The sequence below is a fragment of the Salmo trutta genome, chromosome 22 (assembly GCF_901001165.1).
Source record: "Salmo trutta chromosome 22, fSalTru1.1, whole genome shotgun sequence".
NCBI classification, from domain to species: domain Eukaryota; kingdom Metazoa; phylum Chordata; class Actinopteri; order Salmoniformes; family Salmonidae; genus Salmo; species Salmo trutta.
This window is the reverse complement of record NC_042978.1, coordinates 47,726,071-47,748,176: the sequence shown is the minus strand read 5'-3', so window position 1 is coordinate 47,748,176 and position 22,106 is coordinate 47,726,071. Positions and strand designations below refer to the sequence as shown.

The 22,106-nt window shown below is 45.0% G+C and overlaps 1 protein-coding gene across 18 annotated transcripts in view; it reads left to right on the top strand.

Moving 5' to 3' along the window:
- The first annotated feature begins 302 nt into the window (after positions 1-302).
- The window catches only part of hs2st1b (heparan sulfate 2-O-sulfotransferase 1b), a 77,644-nt gene continuing 55,840 nt past the window's right edge, over positions 303-22,106 (top strand). For all 18 annotated transcript variants that reach the window (XM_029708245.1, XM_029708243.1, XM_029708240.1 and 15 more), the window contains exon 1: positions 303-983. In XM_029708245.1, coding sequence (XP_029564105.1) covers positions 860-983 — 124 coding nt within the window. In that variant the 5' untranslated portion in view covers positions 303-859. The remainder of the gene's footprint in view (positions 984-22,106) is intronic.

Here is a 22,106-nt window from a genome sequence, read left to right as displayed (position 1 = left end):
TCTCTCTTCCTTCCAGGCCTTTTCTTCTCTTGACTTTATATTGCGATTAGCAACTTTCATAAATTAGGTGCATTACAGCTACTGACCTCGTTTGTCTTTCAGTCACCCATGTGGGTATAACCAATGAGGAGATGGCACTTGGGTACCTGCTTCTATAAACCAATGAGGAGATGGCACTTGGGTACCTGCTTCTATAAACCAATGAGGAGATGGGAGAGGCAGGACTTGCAGCTCGATCTGTGTTAAATATAGAAAGGACTTCTATTTTAGCCCTTGGCAACACAGACGCTAGTTGGCATGAGCGAGCAGTGTGAGTGCAATAATTGAATAACATAGATTTCTAAATTTATTTTGTAACGCGAGCGGTGTAGTCAGTCTGTTATTATGATATTCCTTCTTAATTGGCTTGGTAACGTTATGGAACATGGTTTATTGTATAGATATGGCAACTCATCTCCTGCTGTGAAAAACATGTTTTGCTCGTTTTCAAACATTTTGGCGGGGCGGGTTTTAAGTGATCATTGGGTTTAGAATTTTACTTGACCTGGCAACCCTACTTGAAAGCGCGCTGTCTGTGTAGCTGGCTGCTTTTCACGGGAGCACGGATGAAACTACGGACGGGAGCAGAGAGAATTTGGACCGCGAAGAGAACAAGACCCAGCGTTGAACTGATTTGATAAGTGTCAGATACTAAATTAGTGGGTAGCATTAGCTAGCTATTCAATCCCTTGTTAATAAGTGAACGCTAGTCTCGGACATTCCCATCGTTCGCGTTCATTGATGAACACAGGACTTGACTTCACCCTCTCTCTTATGCATATTGAATTCGCGGTATGAATTGTTTGCATCTGATAGTTTGATGGGGCTTTTAAGGATTATGATGCCGCCTAAGTTACAGCTTTTGTCTATTTTGGCTTTTGGACTGTCGATGCTCTTCATTGAAAACCAAATCCAGAAACTGGAGGAGTCGCGAACAAAACTGGGTAAGCATTTGAACGTTGTTCTGCACGATATTTGTAAAATATCAACAGTAGTTACGTGCTAAGTGTTTGTAAACATTGTATTGGAGAATTACAATCATCGACTTTAGATCGGAAAGCTATCTTGGGTAACGTTAACTAACGTTTTAACTAGCAAGATAGCTTTCCAGCCAAGAGTGCAGTTTTGCATTTTAATCGAGCTACCTAGCAGTTAGTTACCTAAGGGTAACTCGGTAGCTAGTTGGCTGGCTACAATGTATCCGGTGTTTTCAAATTTAGCTGATTATTTTTATCTTTTTTCCAACAACAAACAAGCTAACTAACTTAATACATTTAGTATTTACCAGAAGATACCGACCCTACCGTAACGCTTTTTTTTACACTGAGCTGCACTGGGGTCGGAACGCAAACAAGATTACGTTAACACAAGAGATCAACATAGCTAATTGGGAGTGCTGAAACAATGGAATACCATTCCATTTCAATGACAGAAGCGAGGAGGGGTGGGTGATGCTAATATGTGCAAGGAACATGACAGGACCAAAGTTGGGGAAACATTAACTTTATAAAAATTGTGTTGCTATTGACCATTTGAAGCTCACTAGTTTTCAGTAACTATAGTTTCCAGCCCATACTGGATTGACTGTTGATACATAGCACTACCTAGCTGTTGCTTGCACCAACATGAGGGTGACACAAGCGTGGCTATCCAAATTTATGTGGAAAAGGATCTCGGCCTTCGGACACAATGGAGTCAGCGTGAGATATGGATCGGAAAACATACCTCAATGCAGGGATGTTATATGCCACTGTACTCCAAATTGTAACTTTATCCACATTGATATATAGACAAGATTGAAATACTGCTAGTTTTCCTGGAAAAAAAATCCATTTTTGTAGATTGGCTACTGCTAGCTAGCATGAGGTGGCTACTGCAAGCTGGCATGAAAATGACAGTTTCCTGGGTAAAAATATGCAGTATTTCAATCTTCTCGTTACAGCTGCATTGTAACTCAGTTGGCTGGAAATCTGGGTCATCTTGTTCAAATCAAGCTGATGATAGAGCAGGAATGGCTCTCATATCTATGTGTGAAGAGTTTTGATTTGAAGAAGCCAGTTGTCACAGCTATAGCTGTCTTGCTATGTTGTATCAAAGTCCCTTAAGAGGCAATTCTGCATCATGCAGTTGTCCCCACCTAGGTCTGATCCAAAATATTTCCCCCTTCCAACAAATAGAATGTCAGGTTATCATTTCACCTGGGTATGATACTGCTGCAGAGAGAACACACCCCTATCCACATCGACAGGGCCGCCGTGGAGATGGTCAAAAGGTTGGACATCACTGAGGACCTGTAATGGTCCCCTTCACACTGACAGCGTGGTGATGAATGTGCAACAGAGCCTTGTTGAAGAAATTAGTCTTAGCCCCCCCTAATACCCTCACAAACTTAGAGGCGCCGTTGAGAGCATCCTGTTCGGCTGTATTACCGCATGGTACCGCCTGAAACCGCAGGGCTCGCCAGAGGGTGGTGCGGTTCAGCAAGACTCATCATCGGGGGCACAATGCCTGCCCTCCAGGACATCTAAAGCAGCCAGTGTCATGCCAAGAAGATCATCAAGGACCTCAGTCACCCCGAGCCACGGCCTGTTCACCCCCTCTACCATCTAGAAGATCATCAAGGACCTCAGCCACCCCGAGCCACGACCTGTTCACCCCGCTACCATCCAGAAGATCATCAAGGACCTCAGCCACCCCGAATCACGGCCTGTTCACCCTGCTACCATCTAGAAGGTGGAGACAGTACTGGTGCATCAAATCCAGGATCGAGAGACAGAAACATCTATCTCCAGGCTGTTGAACAGTCACCACTAGCCAGGCCTCCGCCCAGTACCCTGCCATGAACCTTATATTGAGCTTGTCAGTTAAGAACAAATTATTATTTACAATTACGGCCAAACCCAGACGATGCTGGGCCAATTGTGCGACGCCCTATGGGACTCCAAATCACGGCCGGTTGTGATACAGCCCTGGAATCGAACCAGGGTCTGTAGTGACGTCTCTAGCACTGATATACATTCCCTTATACCGTTGCGCCATTCGGGAGCCCAGAACCTTAGACACTAGCCGGCTACCACCCGGTACTCTACCTTGCTCTTTAGACTGCTGCCCTATGTACATAAAATCATTGAACACTGATCACTTTTTTTAATAATGTTTACACTGTTTTACACACTTTATATCTATATACTGTGTTCGACTCATGGCTCATCCTGTATAACTACTGCTTGCTATACACACCTTTTCTATTCACATACTGTTTATTTATTTATTTATTTATTTATTTATTTATATATATATATTCCGGACTCTGGTCCGGAAGATAATTTCCTGCAATTCTATCCATCTTCCATGGGGTTTTATACTGTGTATTTAAATACTATATTCTTGACATAGCTCCGTAATATCTCTACTGCTGTACATACCATTCTTAGTATATGTAAATTCATCCAGTGTTGATATGGCGCCTTCAGAATGTATTCATACCCATTGACGTATTCCATATCTTGTTGTGTTACAGCCTGATTCAAAATTGATTAAATACATTTTTCTCTTTCTCCCAGCTACACACAATACCCCATAATGACCAAGTGAAAACATGTTTATAGACGTTTTGTAAAAGCACTTCTAACATTGACTCCAGCTGTGAGTCTTTCTGGGTAAATCTCTTAAGTGCTTCCCACACCAGGATTGTTCAACATTTGTCCTTTATTCCTTTCAAATTGGTTGTTGATCATTGCTAGAGAAACAATTTTCCGGACTTGCCATATATTTTAAAATGGATTTAAGCCAAAACTGTAACTCGCCCACTCAGGAACATTCATTGTCTTCTTGGTAAGCAACTCCAGTGTAGATTTGGCTTTGTGTTTTAGGTTATTGTCCTGCTGAAAGGGGAATTTATCTCCCAGTGTCTGGTGGGAAGCAGACTGAACCAGGTTTTCCTCTGGGTTTTTTGCCTGTGTTTAGCTCCATTCCTTTCTTTTTTTATCCTGAAAAACTCCCCAGTCCTTAATGATTACAAGCATACCCATAACATGATGCTGTCACCACCACTATGCTTGAAAATATGGGTAGTGGTACTCGGTAATGTATTGGATTTGCCCCAAACATAATGCTTTGTGTTCAAGACATAACGTTTATTTCTTTGACACATTTTCTGCAGTGTTACTTTAGTGCCTTGTTGCAAACGGGATGCATGTTGTGGAATATTTTTTAAATTCTGTACAGGCTTACTACTTTTCACTCTGTCAATTAAGTTAGTATTGTGGAGTAACTACAATGTTGATCCGTCCATTAAACTCTTAACTGTTTTTAAAGTTACCATTGGCCTCGTGGTAAAATCTCTGAGCAGTTTCCTTGTTTGGCAACTGCGTTAGGAAGGACGCCTGTATCTTTGTAGTGACTGGGTGTATTGATACACCGTCCAAAGTATAATTAATAACCTCACCATGCTCAAAGGTATATTCAATGTCTGCTTTACATTTTTTACCCATCTACCAATAGGTGCCCTTCTTTGCGAGGCGTTGGAAAACATCCCTGGTCTTTGTTTGAAATTCACTGCTCAACTGAGGGCTTACAATTATCTGTATGTGTGAGGTGCTGAGATGAGGTAATCATTCAACAGTCATGTTAAACACTATTATTGGACACAGTGAGTCCATGCGACTTAGTATGTGACTTGTTTAAGCACATTTTTTACTCCCAAACTTATTTGGGCTTGCCATAACAAAGGGGTTGAATACTTATTGACTCAAAGACATTTCAGTTTAACATTTTTTAAAATTAATTTCTAAACATTTTCACTTTGACATTATGGGGTATTGTGTGTAGGCCAGTGACAAAACAAATCTAAATTTAATCAATTTTAAATTCAGGTTGTAACACAACAAAATGTCAAGGAGTGTGAATACTTTCTGAAGGCGCTGTACGTATCGATTGCATTTGGATTACTGTTAGTGCCATTTGGGTTGTTCATTTGGATTACTGTTAGTGCCATTTGGGTTGTTCATTTGGATTACTGTTAGTGCCATTTGGGTTGTTCATTTGGATTACTGTTAGTGCTACAGTTGAAATCGGAAGTATACATACAACCTAAGTGTATCATTAAAACTCGTTTTTCAACCACTCCACACATTTCGTTTTAACAAACTATAGTTTTGGCAAGTCGGTTAGGACATCTACTTTGTGCATGACACAAGTCATTTTTCCAATAATTGTTTACAGACAGATTATTTCACTTATAATTCACTGTATCACAATTCCAGTGGGTCAGAAGTTTACATACACTAAGTTGACTGTGCCTTTAAACAGCTTGGAAAATTCCAGAAAATGTCATGGCTTTAGAAGCTTCTGATTAGGCTAATTGACATAATTTGAGCCAATAGTCTCTATGCATTATACCGCCTCCAACGTTCTAATTTACTTCCTACCGGGTTGATGACTTCCGGAGCGATTTCTGCTATTGTTTTTATCATTCGCTTACTAGATATCGTCAATGCATTTCTGACTGAAATAGTTCGCAATGACTACGTTTAAATTACAGCCCCGCAAAGGATGTGCTAATGAACATGGTTCAGTGCCTCTGTTCAGTTTCTTCCAAATGTAATGGTATTGGGAGCTTCTGTCGTTTCCCGGTCGATGTAGAGCTCAGAAAAAGGTGGTTGGTGGCAGTACGTCATGACAACTTTACTGTCATCAAACACACAAAGGTGTGAAGGTACACATTTCGTCGAAAGTGACTTTGTTGAGGGAAAAATTGGGGGGGCTACAATACCTAAAAAAGAGGTGTTGTTCCTACTGTCTTCACGTAGAACTGGCACATTCAAAAGAGACCTGGTGTTTGGGAAAGAAGACTGAAACCTCCTGCTCCGACTGAGGAGGATGGAGAACAAGGTGCGTTGCCTGTGGACTGTGCCGTCTCTTGATCCGGTCCAGAGCATGGGCCAAGCCAGTGTAAATGTACATGCGTTTATTTGCTAGCAACAAAATAATAATTTATCTACGACATGTATCAATCATTTGTGTTGTAGTGAATATCAGTTTGTGTGGAGCTTGTATTGGCTTTAATTAGACAATGAGTAACAGGGGTGGGGGAAGAAATCAAGTAAACACAGAATAGCCAGAATGCAAGATTTAATACAATAACAACAATACAATAACTGAACTGTTGAACATTTGCTGAAATACAAATCTATTCTGTAGATTTCCTCACAAGAACATCAATACTTATTTTTTTCATAAAACCACTAAACTTGGCACCCATGCAGGGGATCATTGAGGTGCGAGAGACACTTCTGCAAGTAGTGGTCAACCTTCTCTCTTATAGTTTTTGAAACCTGTAGATCTTTATAATATCCTTTCAACTAGGATGTTCCTCCGGTGCACAGATGACAAAGTCACACCAGCTACAACCTGGGAGAAGGATTTGACCTTTGCACCTGCCAGTAGTAAGCATGAGATCTCTTCGACTTCAGCTCTCCATTCTGTATCTTCAGGTAAGGGCAGTCAACATAACTTGGTACATTTGGCCACTTGACCTCTAAGAGTCCAATGTGTGGTCTCACACTGGGATCAAATATGATGCCATCTGGAGAGGATCCTAACCACGGAGCGTCTGGGTGCACTACGAAGCCACACGGAAAGAAGTTAACATTCAGTGTGCAGTACTCCTGTACAGCCACTGGCTCCATGGCTAGCCCCCCGCAGTACTCCTGTACAGACACTGGCTCCATGGCTAGCCCCCCGCAGTACTCCTGTACAGCCACTGGCTCCATGGCTAGCCCCCCGCAGTACTCCTGTACAGCCACTGGCTCCATGGCTAGCCCCCCGCAGTACTCCTGTACAGACACTGGCTCCATGGCTAGCCCCCCGCAGTACTCCTGTACAGACACTGGCTCCATGGCTAGCCCCCCGCAGTACTCCTGTACAGCCACTGGCTCCATGGCTAGCCCCCCGCAGTACTCCTGTACAGCCACTGGCTCCATGGCTAGCCCCCCGCAGTACTCCTGTACAGACACTGGCTCCATGGCTAGCCCCCCGCAGTACTCCTGTACAGCCACTGGCTCCATGGCTAGCCCCCCGCAGTACTCCTGTACAGACACTGGCTCCATGGCTAGCCCCCCGCAGTACTCCTGTACAGACACTGGCTCCATGGCTAGCCCCCCGCAGTACTCCTGTACAGACACTGGCTCCATGGCTAGCCCCCCGCAGTACTCCTGTACAGCCACTGGCTCCATGGCTAGCCCCCCGCAGTACTCCTGTACAGCCACTGGCTCCATGGCTAGCCCCCCGCAGTACTCCTGTACAGCCACTGGCTCCATGGCTAGCCCCCCGCAGTACTCCTGTACAGCCACTGGCTCCATGGCTAGCCCCCCGCAGTACTCCTGTACAGCCACTGGCTCCATGGCTAGCCCCCCGCAGTACTCCTGTACAGCCACTGGCTCCATGGCTAGCCCCCCGCAGTACTCCTGTACAGACACTGGCTCCATGGCTAGCCCCCCGCAGTACTCCTGTACAGACACTGGCTCCATGGCTAGCCCCCCGCAGTACTCCTGTACAGACACTGGCTCCATGGCTAGCCCCCCGCAGTACTCCTGTACAGACACTGGCTCCATGGCTAGCCCCCCGCAGTACTCCTGTACAGCCACTGGCTCCATGGCTAGCCCCCCGCAGTACTCCTGTACAGCCACTGGCTCCATGGCTAGCCCCCCGCAGTACTCCTGTACAGCCACTGGCTCCATGGCTAGCCCCCCGCAGTACTCCTGTACAGACACTGGCTCCATGGCTAGCCCCCCGCAGTACTCCTGTACAGACACTGGCTCCATGGCTAGCCCCCCGCAGTACTCCTGTACAGACACTGGCTCCATGGCTAGCCCCCCGCAGTACTCCTGTACAGACACTGGCTCCATGGCTAGCCCCCCGCAGTACTCCTGTACAGACACTGGCTCCATGGCTAGCCCCCCGCAGTACTCCTGTACAGACACTGGCTCCATGGCTAGCCCCCCGCAGTACTCCTGTACAGCCACTGGCTCCATGGCTAGCCCCCCGCAGTACTCCTGTACAGCCACTGGCTCCATGGCTAGCCCCCCGCAGTACTCCTGTACAGCCACTGGCTCCATGGCTAGCCCCCCGCAGTACTCCTGTACAGCCACTGGCTCCATGGCTAGCCCCCCGCAGTACTCCTGTACAGCCACTGGCTCCATGGCTAGCCCCCCGCAGTACTCCTGTACAGCCACTGGCTCCATGGCTAGCCCCCCGCAGTACTCCTGTACAGCCCCTGGCTCCATGGCTAGCCCCCCGCAGTACTCCTGTACAGACACTGGCTCCATGGCTAGCCCCCCGCAGTACTCCTGTACAGCCACTGGCTCCATGGCTAGCCCCCCAGCAGTACTCCTGTACAGCCACTGGCTCCATGGCTAGCCCCCCAGCAGTACTCCTGTACAGCCACTGGCTCCATGGCTAGCCCCCCAGCAGTACTCCTGTACAGCCACTGGCTCCATGGCTAGCCCCCCAGCAGTACTCCTGTACAGCCACTGGCTCCATGGCTAGCCCCCCGCAGTACTCCTGTACAGCCACTGGCTCCATGGCTAGCCCCCCGCAGTACTCCTGTACAGCCACTGGCTCCATGGCTAGCCCCCCGCAGTACTCCTGTACAGCCACTGGCTCCATGGCTAGCCCCCCGCAGTACTCCTGTACAGCCACTGGCTCCATGGCTAGCCCTCCGCAGTACTCCTGTACAGCCACTGGCTTCATGGCTAGCCCCCGCAGTACTCCTGTACAGCCACTGGCTCCATGGCTAGCCCCCTCTTCATCTCCACGGTCTGCATCCCAGATCCCTTGAACATCCGCTCAGCTAGGCGGTCAGCTGAGGTCTCTCCCCGGACATGGCAACCCTCTCGGAAACGAGAGGATGTTTTTCTCATTTTCCTGAGCTGATGCCATTCCGGGCTGCTACTCTGCTCCCTTGTAGCAACCTCGACTTTGTGTGACATCTCGTAGGTTGTCTCTAATGCCTTGAGGTGGAACTGCTCCTGATGGCTAAGGACGTAAGCACACTGGGAAGCCTGAAGCCTGTAGCCATCTAATGGAGGTATTGGTGGAGAAGGGGCATTGGCAATCTTCACTATTTCACTGGTCTTTGGCTATGGAAGCTGATAGGACAGAACACTGCCGGCTTGCACTGACCCAAAGGCAGACTCAACCAGGGGCACGTCAGCTGACATTTCCATTGTCACAAGAGGGGCAGTAAGTGGAGAAAAGTTGGCATACGTTTCTGAGACATGGAGAAGGTCCATGTCAGGCCATTGAGTGCTTTGTAGAGAACTTGTGCAAAACATTTTAAAACCTTAACATCAGGTTGGAGAGATTACTATGACAAAGACTCACGTAACTTTTCCAGAAACGGCACAAGCCCGAAAGTTCAAATAAAATGAATTAAAAATATACAGATTTATAGATGATATATATATTTCCACCCAGTCTTTGTCCCAAACATTTGTCATTACATCGTAAAGACGTCACTGTTTTTGGCTTTTCATCTGGATACAAAAACAATCACAAGAAAATGTTTTCTAAAATGTTTCCATTCTAGGAACCTCCAATTTACCTTATTCCATCAGCACACGAGTTAGTAGGTTTACGGAACTCTATCCCATCAACCTGACCTGGTTCCACACCCTAATTAACAAGGATTTACTGTTACAAAGGCTGAATACTTTTCAACGCTGTTCTGTGTCTGTGCAGCTGTGAACTGGTGGTGCAGCAGGAATGTTTTAGTTGAGAGTAGTACGCTGTCTGGTAAAGGGCCACCAGATGATTGCACAGAGCACTTCCTGCAACACAGGAGCATTGGACCACCATCACTGATACGGAGTGCTTTAACACCATCTGTGAAGATAAGTGTGATGAAAGACTGAAGTGAGAAACAAGAATGATGCGGCCCATAAATAACAATAAACATAGTGTCTAGTCTGAACTAGGGGATCATTTAACTATACCGGAACACATTGTCTCAGTAACACAATTACCAAACACTGCATTAACAGATCTTTACCAAATAACCTGTTAAGTGGGCAATTCTAAACTGGGACCCATCATTAAAATCTATCTACTGATAAGATTAAATGTTGACACTGTCTCCAACACACTATGATGACAGTGTCTCACAGGAGATGTTTAACAAGGTCCCTAGTAGCTATCTATAACCTTTCCCTGCTCTCATGCTGTGCGGCTTTTCACTCTTCCTCATGGACCTGTGACAGGCAGCACTCACGGTGATCTCCCCTGTCAATGTCTCTTTGTTAGATACTGTGTAGAAGACATGAATAACAATGATTTTTAGCTAGCAAGCATAAATTAACCAAGCTAATGAAAATACACACACTCAGGTAGATTCTGTCAACGTTACATCCATTTACGAAGTAACTAGCTAGCTACAGTTAATAGTTAAATTAGCTAGCTAGCTACAGTTAATAGTTAAATTAGCTAGCTAGCTACAGTTAATAGTTAAATTAGCTAGCTAACGTTATATCGGTCACTGACTTGGTACTCACCTTCATAGTTGTCTATGTAGCTTCCTATATACATCTTCAACCCCTTTTCATTCTTGCTAGCTGGAGTCTCGGAGGCCGATTTAACAATTCGATGTAACTTACAACATTAATATTAATTTGAGGCAAGTCCTGAAGACACCTAGTAAACAACTGCGACATAGTGGTGGTAACGTTATATCGTTGATAACTATACTGACCGGAAATTGCCACACCAATAGGAAGTGTGTTTAGCACATTCGATCATGGAATGTGCATAAAGCTATTGGAGGTGTACTTGTGGATGTATTTCAAGGCCTTCAAACTCAGTGCCTCCTTGCTTGACATCATGGGAAAATCATATGAAACCAGCTAAGACCTCAGGAAAAATAATTTTAGACCTCCACAAGTCTGGTTCATCATTGGGAGCAATTTCCAAACGCTTGAAGGTACCACGTTCATCTGTACAAACAATAGTACGCAAGTATAAACACCATGGGACCACGCAGCCGTCATACCGCTCAGGAAGGAGACACGTTCTGTCTCCTAGAGATGAACGTACTTTGGTGCATATCAATCCCAGAACAACAGCAAAGGACCCTGTGAAGATGCTGGAGGAAACGGGTACAAAAGTATCTATATCCACAGTAAATCGAGTCCTATATCGACAACCTGAAAGGCCGCTCAGCAAGGAAGAATCTACTGCTCCAAAACCGCCATAAAAAAGCCATACGACAGTTTACAACTGCACATGGGGACAAAGATCATACTTTTTGGAGAAATGTCCGCTGGTCTGTTGAAACAAAAATAGAACTGTTTGGCCATAATGACCATCGTTATGTTTGAAGGAAAAAGGGGGAGGCTTGCAAGCCGAAGAACACCGTCCCAACCGTGAAGCACGGGGGTGGCAGCATCATGTTGTGGGGGTGCTTTGCTGCAGGAGGGACTAGTGCACTTCACAAAATAGATGGCATCACGAGGGAGGAAAATTATGTGGATATATTGAAGCAACATCTCAAGACATCAGTCAGGAAGTTAAAGCTTGGTCGCAAATGGGTCTTCCAAATGGACCCCAAGCATACTTCCAAAGTTGTGGCAAAATGGTTTAAGGACTACGAAGTCAAGATATTGGTGTGGCCATCACAAAGCCCTGACCTTAATCCTATAGAAAATTTGTGGGCAGAACTGAAAAAGCGCACGCAAGGAGGCTTACAAACCTGACTCAGTTACACCAGCTCTGTCAGGAAGAATAGGCCAAAATTCACCCAACTTATTGTGGCAGGCTACCTGAAATGTTTGACCCAAGTTAAACAATTTTTAAAGGCAATGCTACCAAATACAAATTGAGTCTGTAAACTTCTGACCCACTGGGAATGAGATGAAAGAAATAAAAGCTGAAATAAATCACTCTCTACTATTATTCTGACATTTCACATTCTTAAAATGAAGTTTGTGAAACTGAGTTTAAATGTATTTGGCTAAGGTGTATGTAAACTTCTGACTTAAACTGTATTTGGGTTGTTCATCGGATTAGGTCAGACATTTCTCGGTTGATTTATTTTGTTTACTTGACATTTGCTGTATCGTTAGGAGTTAGTAACATAACATCTCACTGCATCCTCTATAACATCTGCTAACCTGTGTACGCGACCAGTAAACTATTTGTTTTGATAATGTCCGTCAGTTGTCTGCATAGGCTAAGCCATAACCAACCTATTCCCAAAGGAAATATCTTTCCTGTTCCGCTGAAGCGGGGTGGAGACGGAGCTGCTAGTCTAGACTAGCCATCATGTTCCCCTTTGGCATTATTTAATGGTGTAAGTTACCTTTTTTCTTTTTTTAAATAAGGGAGGGTGTGTGGATGGGTTGGTTTGTGTGTGTGTGTGTCTGTGTGTCTGTGTGTCTGTGTGTCTGTGTGTCTGTGTGTCTGTGTGTCTGTCTGTCTGTCTGTCTGTCTGTCTGTCTGTCTGTAAATATAACAATCAATGGAGTATTTCATGACTAATGAGCACAAAGCATGTTTTTATTCCCGTTTTATTCAAATCTAATTGTCACAAGCTTCCTAAACAACAGGTGTAGACTTAACAACAGTGAAATGTTTTAACTTTTCCAACAATGCAGGGTTAAAGATACAATAATAGAAATTGTGACCCGAGGAATAAGTACACAGCTTTCAGTCATGTTCTCATTATGGATGATTTTGGGGAGGGGGGATCTGAAATCCAATAATACTGTGATTTTAAATGGGATTAAATATGGACGGCTGCTGTATCTGGAGAGGTGAAAGGTGATGAATGAGCAGCAATGGGGATTATTCCCTATCATGCTGCCAGCCTGTCACTATGGGCCAATCTCTGACACATCAATGGCTACGGATGTGTCCCAAATCACACCTTATTCCCTAATATTGTGTACTACTTTTGACCAGGGACCCCCCCTAGGTATTTCAAACTCTGAATAGAGGTCAACTGTACAGATGCTTTACATATAATTAATTATATTATGCAGGCTACCAATACAAATGGATGTTTAAAAAAAAATAAAAAATCTATAATTTTATATGCATTTTCCGTTTATGATTCGCTGCACAGTGACAAGTAGGTCAGGCTAGGTCATTGTGTGAAAAGCATTGGATCTAGTTTGAGGAGCTTCCTTCTGGACATTGCCATTGCTATTGTCAAGGCCCACAACACCAGGAAGCTGCTGACATAACCCTGGAAACAAAGAGGATTATAATAATTACTAGGTAGACAAGAAGAAGAAGAAGAAGAAGAAGAAGAAGCTTAGCCAGACCATTATCCTCTGTTGTCCACGTCCCTGCTGATCGTGCAACAGAAGAACATCAGATTGACGTTGGGATTATGCATCTAGACAGTAGCAGTACTTCATAGGGGGGGGGTTGTTCTTTCCCCAGGGATTGGTTGAGGGCAGTGTCCAAGGATTGAAGTTTGAGTGGGAGGGCTCTATATATGAAGTTTGAGTGGGAGGGCTCTATATTAATAGATGGTAGTAAGTAGGGCCAGGACGATACCTCAAGTTTTTGCTCTGACGACGGGGGGGTCCTAGGCTGAGTTTTTGCTTAGACGACGTCGGGGGGGGGGGTCCTAGGCCGAGTTTTTGCTCTGACGACGGGGGGGGTCCTAGGCCGAGTTTTTGCTCTGACGACCGGGGGGTCCTAGGCCGAGTTTTTGCTCTGACGACGGGGGGTCCTAGGCCGAGTTTTTGCTCTGACGACGGGGGGTCCTAGGCCGAGTTTTTGCTCTGACGACGGGGGGTCCTAGGCCGAGTTTTTGCTCTGACGACGGGGGGGGTCCTAGGCCGAGTTTTTGCTTAGACGACGGGGGGGGGGGTCCTAGGCCGAGTTTTTGCTTAGACGACGGGGGGGGGGGTCCTAGGCCGAGTTTTTGCTCTGACGACGGGGGGGGGGTCCTAGGCCGAGTTTTTGCTCTGACGACGGGGGGGGGGTCCTAGGCCGAGTTTTTGCTTAGACGACGTCGGGGGGGGGGTCCTAGGCCGAGTTTTTGCTCTGACGACGGGGGGTCCTAGGCCGAGTTTTTGCTCTGACGACGGGGGGTCCTAGGCCGAGTTTTTGCTCTGACGACGGGGGGTCCTAGGCCGAGTTTTTGCTTAGACGACGGGGGGGGGTCCTAGGCCGAGTTTTTGCTCAGACGACGACGGGGGGGGGGTCCTAGGCCGAGTTTTTGCTCTGACGACCGGGGGGTCATAGGCTGAGTTTTTGCTTAGACGACGTCGGGGGGGGGGTCCTAGGCCGAGTTTTTGCTCTGACGACGGGGGGGTCCTAGGCCGAGTTTTTGCTCTGACGACCGGGGGGTCCTAGGCCGAGTTTTTGCTCTGACGACCGGGGGGTCCTAGGCCGAGTTTTTGCTCTGACGACGGGGGGTCCTAGGCCGAGTTTTTGCTCTGACGACGGGGGGTCCTAGGCCGAGTTTTTGCTCTGACGACGGGGGGTCCTAGGCCGAGTTTTTGCTCTGACGACGGGGGGTCCTAGGCCGAGTTTTTGCTTAGACGACGGGGGGGGTCCTAGGCCGAGTTTTTGCTTAGACGACGGGGGGGGGGGGTCCTAGGCCGAGTTTTTGCTCTGACGACGGGGGGTCCTAGGCCGAGTTTTTGCTTAGACGACGACGACGGGTCCTAGGCCGAGTTTTTGCTCTGACGACCGGGGGGTCCTAGGCTATTTGGAGGGAGAAAAAAGAGGAGAGGGATGTCCATTTTTGTGTTTGAGTAGACAATTACAGTGGCATTACCCATCATGCCAATGGGTCAACCCTTTTGACCAGATGTGACTATCCCCTCTGAACAGGATTCCTCTGCCCTGTGATTTTTGTAGAGTGCATTTTGCCATGTACATGATGGATCATTAGCCCTTCTTTGTTGTGGTCTTAACGGCTTTTTGAATGCACACAGATGACAGTGGCCATTACCTAGGTTACATGGCTGAATTCACAACAAGTCCTGTGCTTATATTTGTATACGTCTTAAGTCTGGTATGTGAGCTGCAATGGGTTTTATACTTGGTAATGTAACTTTTTTTTAAATTCTACATTTCATTGTGAAACTGAACCTAATAGGGCTGTTTCCTTCGTGTCCTCCCAAGGGTGCCCTCAATGGATCGTTTCCCTACTTCTTTCCACTGCAACATTAGCAGGGCTCTCGTTGTGGAGTGGATTTTCTTGGTACCCCGGCATGTCTCCTTGGCAAAGTGGGCTTCATGGCGGGGAAGAAAGGAGGGAGAAGGTGGAGCGATTTTGACAGACACTCCTCACACGGTTCAGTGAAGCCCTGTTCTTTTCTGGGCCTGGTTTTCATGTCTGTTCAATCTGGATCTCTGCTCAGCAGCCTTATCACGAAGACTGCAGCTTTTCAGTTGAACGTGCTGGAGCCATTTTGTATTGTCATGGAAGGTCGGAATCCCAGCAAAATGCTCTCTGATTTCTTGTTTTAAATGGTGCAGAGACAGAGTTAACTTTCATGCTTTGGTTCCATATATTAAAAATATCGAATTTTTCTGTATTTGAATTGTTTTACTGTTCTAGGGTTAGGTTATTATTGCTGCACTACGAAGTTCTCTGCGAATCATTAATGTTTGTGTCAATTAATCCTGTAAGGGATGGGATGTCAACTGGAAATAAAATAATAATTTTACAAACCTTATCTGTTGTCCCACATATCTTGCCAGCCCCAAAATAAGGTTTTGTTTCTGTGTAACTGATTTTAATTATTCATGTTTTTGCTCACTGTAACCAATCGTCCGAGTCCACTGGAGTAAGTTTGGTTGAGTTGGTGATTGGCAGCACATCCATTATGATACGGGTTAGTTGAGTGATGAATGGAGGTGTGTGTGTGTGTGTGTGTGTGACTAATACGTCTGCAGCAGTACTATCGCTTTTTCTGACTGTCAATATTAATCTTTTATCAGGAGCCTGGCTTTTGTGTTAATCAGCAGTGCTTTGATAAACGAGCTGCCGGGTCAAACTGCAAATGTAGCGGTGAGGAGAGCGATGCCAGGCCAGACCGCACATTCTACTCCCGACCAGGACTTTCTTATTCTGCTGCTGTGGGCAAACTACCAAACTGGCACGCCACGATGAGTGTTCAGGTTTGATTTCCACCGGTTTTGTCATCTTCCTCTCAGCCTTGTGCAGTTTAGACTGGACGGACAGGCAGAGACTGACCGAGACAGACAGCAGCAAGTGGAGGATGGTCATCATTCTCTTTTTAGAAACAAATGGCTTCGGTCTTATTGTAGATTTTGGGTGTTTAGTCAAGTAACAAAGGCTAACAAACTTCCTCTTTCTAGGCAGATATGAGTAATTAAACTAGAGTGGAAGTGTGTGCATCGGGCACTATGGAAGACATGGTAGCCTAAATGAGTCCCCGACGGAAAAGAAAGGAAGAGTGAATGTCTCTTCCTGTCTCAGCTGAAGGCATGCTGATTCCTGTCTCTAACACTCCGTATGGCCCTGAATGCCTCCTCTCTCTGTCTCAGCTGACTGCTTCCTGTCTAACTCTGTATTTCCCAGAATGCCCCTGTCACACTCCCATGTACACATTCACTATCCCTCAATTAGTAATGTGACAAATGAATTTTTTTCTTAACGTTTAAACTATTTATTTATTTTTTAAATCGGGGTTTCTTTTAAAATGATAAATGATTGCATTCCACATGAATTCACAATGCTGCTGCTAGCAACATTTTGGGTCTCATGGTGCATTGCACCAGTACTACCATTTGACTCACTATGCTGTGTACTTTCTATCGCTGATTATACCGTTTTAAATTACACAGCCCAGGCCTTTATAGCCTATCTATAACAAAGTTATGTTTTGTGATTTTGCACAGTGATTTTAATTTTGTGGGGGCAAAAAAAAAAAAAAAAGATTTTTTTTATTTTTTTTATTTTTATTTTTTCTTCTTGATGTTAAGGATCCCAATTTAGTTTAAACGTTCACACCCCTACCCTCCATCTCAATTCCAGCTCGGTATCCCCATTCACTATCCCTCAATCTCAGCTGGGTGTCGACATTCCATTACGTCATCAGCAACTTGACCGATTTTAATGTTGTGTAATAGACTAGTCATTGAGTGGTAAAACAGGCTACGTGGCAGATTCTGCAGGCGTTTAATCTAAGATATCCTTCTAACCTGTTTTTTTTTTTTTTTTTTGGAACCCACAACCCTGGTGTTGCAAACACCATGCTCTACCAACTGAGCTACGGGGAAGGCTGCATGTTTAGTCCTGCTTGATAATGCTTAGGCCTGGATCTCGGAGTGTATGTTTCTCTGAATGGATTAGAATTTCCTCTGGTGAATTCCTTTATAGTTTGGGCCTTCAAAAAAAAAAAACAAAGATGAAATTTGTTTTTTGTAGTAATTTGTCAAATGTTATCCGTGATTGGTCATGCCCTCGCAGCCAGGCTACCATACTGAATTAATGACCTATCACATTCCACACAGTCCAATTCACGATCAGGATTCTACTAGGAGCACCACGACTCTAATTCTGAACTTGTTCCACTTCCTGCTATTACACAAGTTCACTGGAAAACTGACCCAACTTCTGGTGGTGAATGACAAACTGTTTGTGCTCCAACATAACCCAGGACAGCTATATTGATCCAGAGAAGAGGGAAGTGATGGTGGGGATAAGGACTGGGAGAGGAGAGGAAGATTCCTAGGGATTACTGTGGCCTTCTCTTTCACCGGCTGACACCTGATTGCATCGCTTCTACAGAGCTACTGTGTCTGTCTGCCTAGTTTTCTGTGCTGCCTTGAGCTTCAATTCTTTATTTCGGTTTACTTCACTAAAATACTCTCAGAAAATCCTTCAAAGAAATCCTTAGGTCTTTTCTGAGCTTTGGAGGATGGTATTTTAGATATGGGCAGATCCATGTAAAAAGACCCATGAACATCAACATGTGAAGTCAACACTGGTGTCAAATGAAACCAAAGAGTCTATTTAAAAATAAAAAAAATTAAAAATAAAATGTTCTATCCTAAATGTGAGTAATAAATCTTTGATTCTTGGGTCAAACTACTGGAAAAGGGGTCTTTTTAGAAAACATCTACCAGAAAAAGTCTTAAGGTATTGGAAATGCATCAACACACCATGTTGAAGTAAAGACCCCTGGCAACCATTTTGGTCCGGTTCGGACCGGCCTTAATTTGGCCCAAACATAGACGTCCAGATCTGAACAAATCATAGACATTTTTGAGAGCACAGTACATTACAGGAGAGCGCAGTACAGTACCACATGAGTTGCGTACACACACATATATATATATATAGTACTGTACTCTAATGTTCTGTACTTTGATGTCCAAACTTGTGAACCATAGACATTTATGATTGGTTCAGATTTAGTTCTGACCAACCAAATGTGGTCTTGCTATTTTAAAATAGCATGTACAGAATAATAACCAAATATGCGAAGAAGGATATTGCATGTTCCTAGTTTTTATTTTTTGTACCTTTTTAGGATGCATCACCATGAAGAGAATGTTCATATCCTTAATTATGTATTTCTGTGAAGTACAGATCAGGCACCCATGCTGTCACCATGTGTAAAATATTTTTTTTCAAAGTCAAGGTGTCATGACTGGTCATGTCTAGCTGGTCATGTCTTTGAATCTTAATTCGGAATGGATATTTTGGAAAACATGGTCACAAAGGGGAAATTTTACAGAAATTCTCAAGTACCAAACGTAGCATCTGCACAGTTCTCCCAGTAAATGTTTTTTTTTTGTAAAATTGTTAAGTTGTCCTTGTGCATAGAGTTGTATGGTTTGTTTAACTTTTTGAAATCAATGGTTTTTGTTTGGCATCATTAAAGTGAAAAATCTGGGTCTTAGCGAAATCGATATGGCTGACGATATGATACTGTAGTGGATATCAGACTAGAGGTCGACCGATTTTAAATTAATTAATTTTTTTTAATTTTTTTTATTTAATTTATATATTTAATTTTTTTATTTTTAAATAATTTTTCAACGCCGGTACCAATTTTATTGGAGGCCCAAAAAAGCAGATTTCGAATAATTTAATCTTTTTTTGTTTTATATTTTGTATATTTTTTTATTCTTATTTCACTTTTAATTTTTATTTTATTTACAACAATACTAAATGAACACATTTTAACCTAATATAATACATCAATAAAATCAATTTGGCCTCAAATAAAGAATGAAACATGTTTAATATGGTTTAAATAATGCAAAAACAAAGTGTTGGAGAAGAAAGTAAAAGTGCAATATGTGCCATGTAAAAAAGCTAACGTTAAAGTTCCTTGCTCAGAACATGAGAACATATGAAAGCTGGTGGTTCCTTTTAACATGAGTCTTCAATATTCCCAGGTAAGAAGTTTTAGGTTGTAGTTATTATAGGAATTATAGGACTATTTCTCTATACGATTTGTATTTCATATACCTTTGACTATTGGATGTTCTTATAGACACTTTAGTATTGCAACATTCGCAGAGTACGACCCTGCCTCACACAGGAAGCGGCGCAGGTCCTAATCCAGGCACTTGTCATCTCCCGTCTGGACTACTGCAACTCGCTGTTGGCTGGGCTCCCTGCCTGTGCCATTAAACCCCTACAACTCATCCAGAACGCCGCAGCCCGTCTGGTGTTCAACCTTCCCAAGTTCTCTCACGTCACCCCGCTCCTCCGCTCTCTCCACTGGCTTCCAGTTGAAGCTCGCATCCGCTACAAGACCATGGTGCTTGCTTACGGAGCTGTGAGGGGAACGGCACCTCCGTACCTTCAGGCTCTGATCAGGCCCTACACCCAAACAAGGGCACTGCGTTCATCCACCTCTGGCCTGCTCGCCTCCCTACCTCTGAGGAAGCACAGTTCCCGCTCAGCCCAGTCAAAACTGTTCGCTGCTCTGGCACCCCAATGGTGGAACAAGCTCCCTCACGACGCCAGGACAGCGGAGTCAATCACCACCTTCCGGAGACACCTGAAACCCCACCTCTTTAAGGAATACCTGGGATAGGATAAAGTAATCCTTCTAACCCCCCCCCTTAAAAGATTTAGATGCACTTTTGTAAAGTGGTTGTTCCACTGGATATCATAAGGTGAATGCACCAATTTGTAAGTCGCTCTGCTAAATGACTTAAATGTAAATGTAATGTAATGTAACCGCTTCCGTCCCTCTACTCGCTCCTACCCGCTGCTCGAAACAGGAACACATCTCAAACAGCCACCCTCGAAGCATCGTTATCCATTGCTCCACAAATGCCGCGGAGCAGGGGAACAACTACTTCAAGGTCTCAGAGCGACTGCCGTCACCGATTGAAACGCTATTAGCGCGCACCCCGCTAACTAGCTAGCCATTTCACATCGGTTACACCAGCCTAATCTTGGGACTTGACAGGCTTGAAGTCATAAACGTCTCAATGCTTGAAGCACAACGAAGAGCTGCTGGCAAATGCACAAAAGTGCTGTTTTGAATGAATGCTTACGAGCCTGCTGCTGCCTACCACCGCTCAGTCAGACTGTTCTATTAAATTATAGACTTAATTATAACATAATAACACACAGAAATACGAGCCTTAGGTCATTAATCTGGTCAAATCCGGAAACTATAATTTCGAAAACAACGTTTATTCTTTCAGTGAAGTACGGAACCGGTCCGTATTTTATCTAACGGGAGGCATCCCTAAGTCTAATTATTGCTGTTACATTGTACAACCTTCAATGTTATGTCATAATTATGTACAATTCTGGCAAATTAATTACGGTCTTTGTCAGAAATAAATGAAAATCACACAGTTCGCAATGAGACAGGCGGCCCAAACTGCTGCATATACCCTGACTGCTTGCACGGAACGCAAGAGAAGTGACACAATTCCCCTTGTTAAAAGAAAGTCATGTTAGCAGGCAATATTAACTAAATATGCAGGCTTAAAAATATACTGCTCAAAAAAATAAAGGGAACACTTAAACGACACAATCAAGTCAATCACACTTCTGTGAAATCAAACTGTCCACTTAGGAAGCAACACTGATTGACAATAACTTTCACATGCTGTTGTGCAAATGGAATAGACAACAGGTGGAAATTATAGGCAATAAGCAAGACACCCCCAATAAAGGAGTGGTTCTGTAGGTGGAGACCACAGACCACTTCTCAGTTCCTATGCTTCCTGGCTGATGTTTTGGTCACTTTTGAATGCTGGCGGTGCTTTCACTCTAGTGGTAGCATGAGACGGAGTCTACAACCCACACAAGTGGCTCAGGTAGTGCAGCTCATCCAGGATGGCACATCAATGCGAGCTGTGGCAAGAAGGTTTGCTGTGTCTGTCAGCGTAGTGTCCAGAGCATGGAGGCGCTACCAGGAGACAGGCCAGTACATCAGGAGACGTGGAGGAGGCCGTAGGAGGGCAACAACCCAGCAGCAGGACCGCTACCTCCGCCTTTGTGCAAGGAGGAGCACTGCCAGAGCCCTGCACAATGACCTCCAGCAGGCCACAATTGTGCATGTGTCTGCTCAAACGGTCAGAAACAGACTCCATGAGGGTGGTATGAGGGCCCGACGTCCACAGGTGGGGGTTGTGCTTACAGCCCAACACCGTGCAGGACGTTTGACATTTGCCAGAGAACACCAAGATTGGCAAATTCGCCACTGGCGCCCTGTGCTCTTCACAGATGAAAGCAGGTTCACACTGAGCACATGTGACAGAGTCTGGAGACGCTGTGGAGAACGTTCTGCTGCCTGCAACATCCTCCAGCATGACCGGTTTGGCGGTGGGTCAGTCATGGTGTGGGGTGGCATTTCTTTGGGGGGCCGCACAGCCCTCCATGTGCTCGCCAGAGGTAGCCTGACTGCCATTAGGTACCGTGATGAGATCCTCAGACCCCTTGTGAGACCATATGCTGGTGCGGTTGGCCCTGGGTTCCTCCTAATGCAAGACAATGCTAGACCTCATGTGGCTGGAGTGTGTCAGCAGTTCCTGCAAGAGGAAGGCATTGATGCTATGGACTGGCCCGCCCGTTCCCCAGACCTGAATCCAAT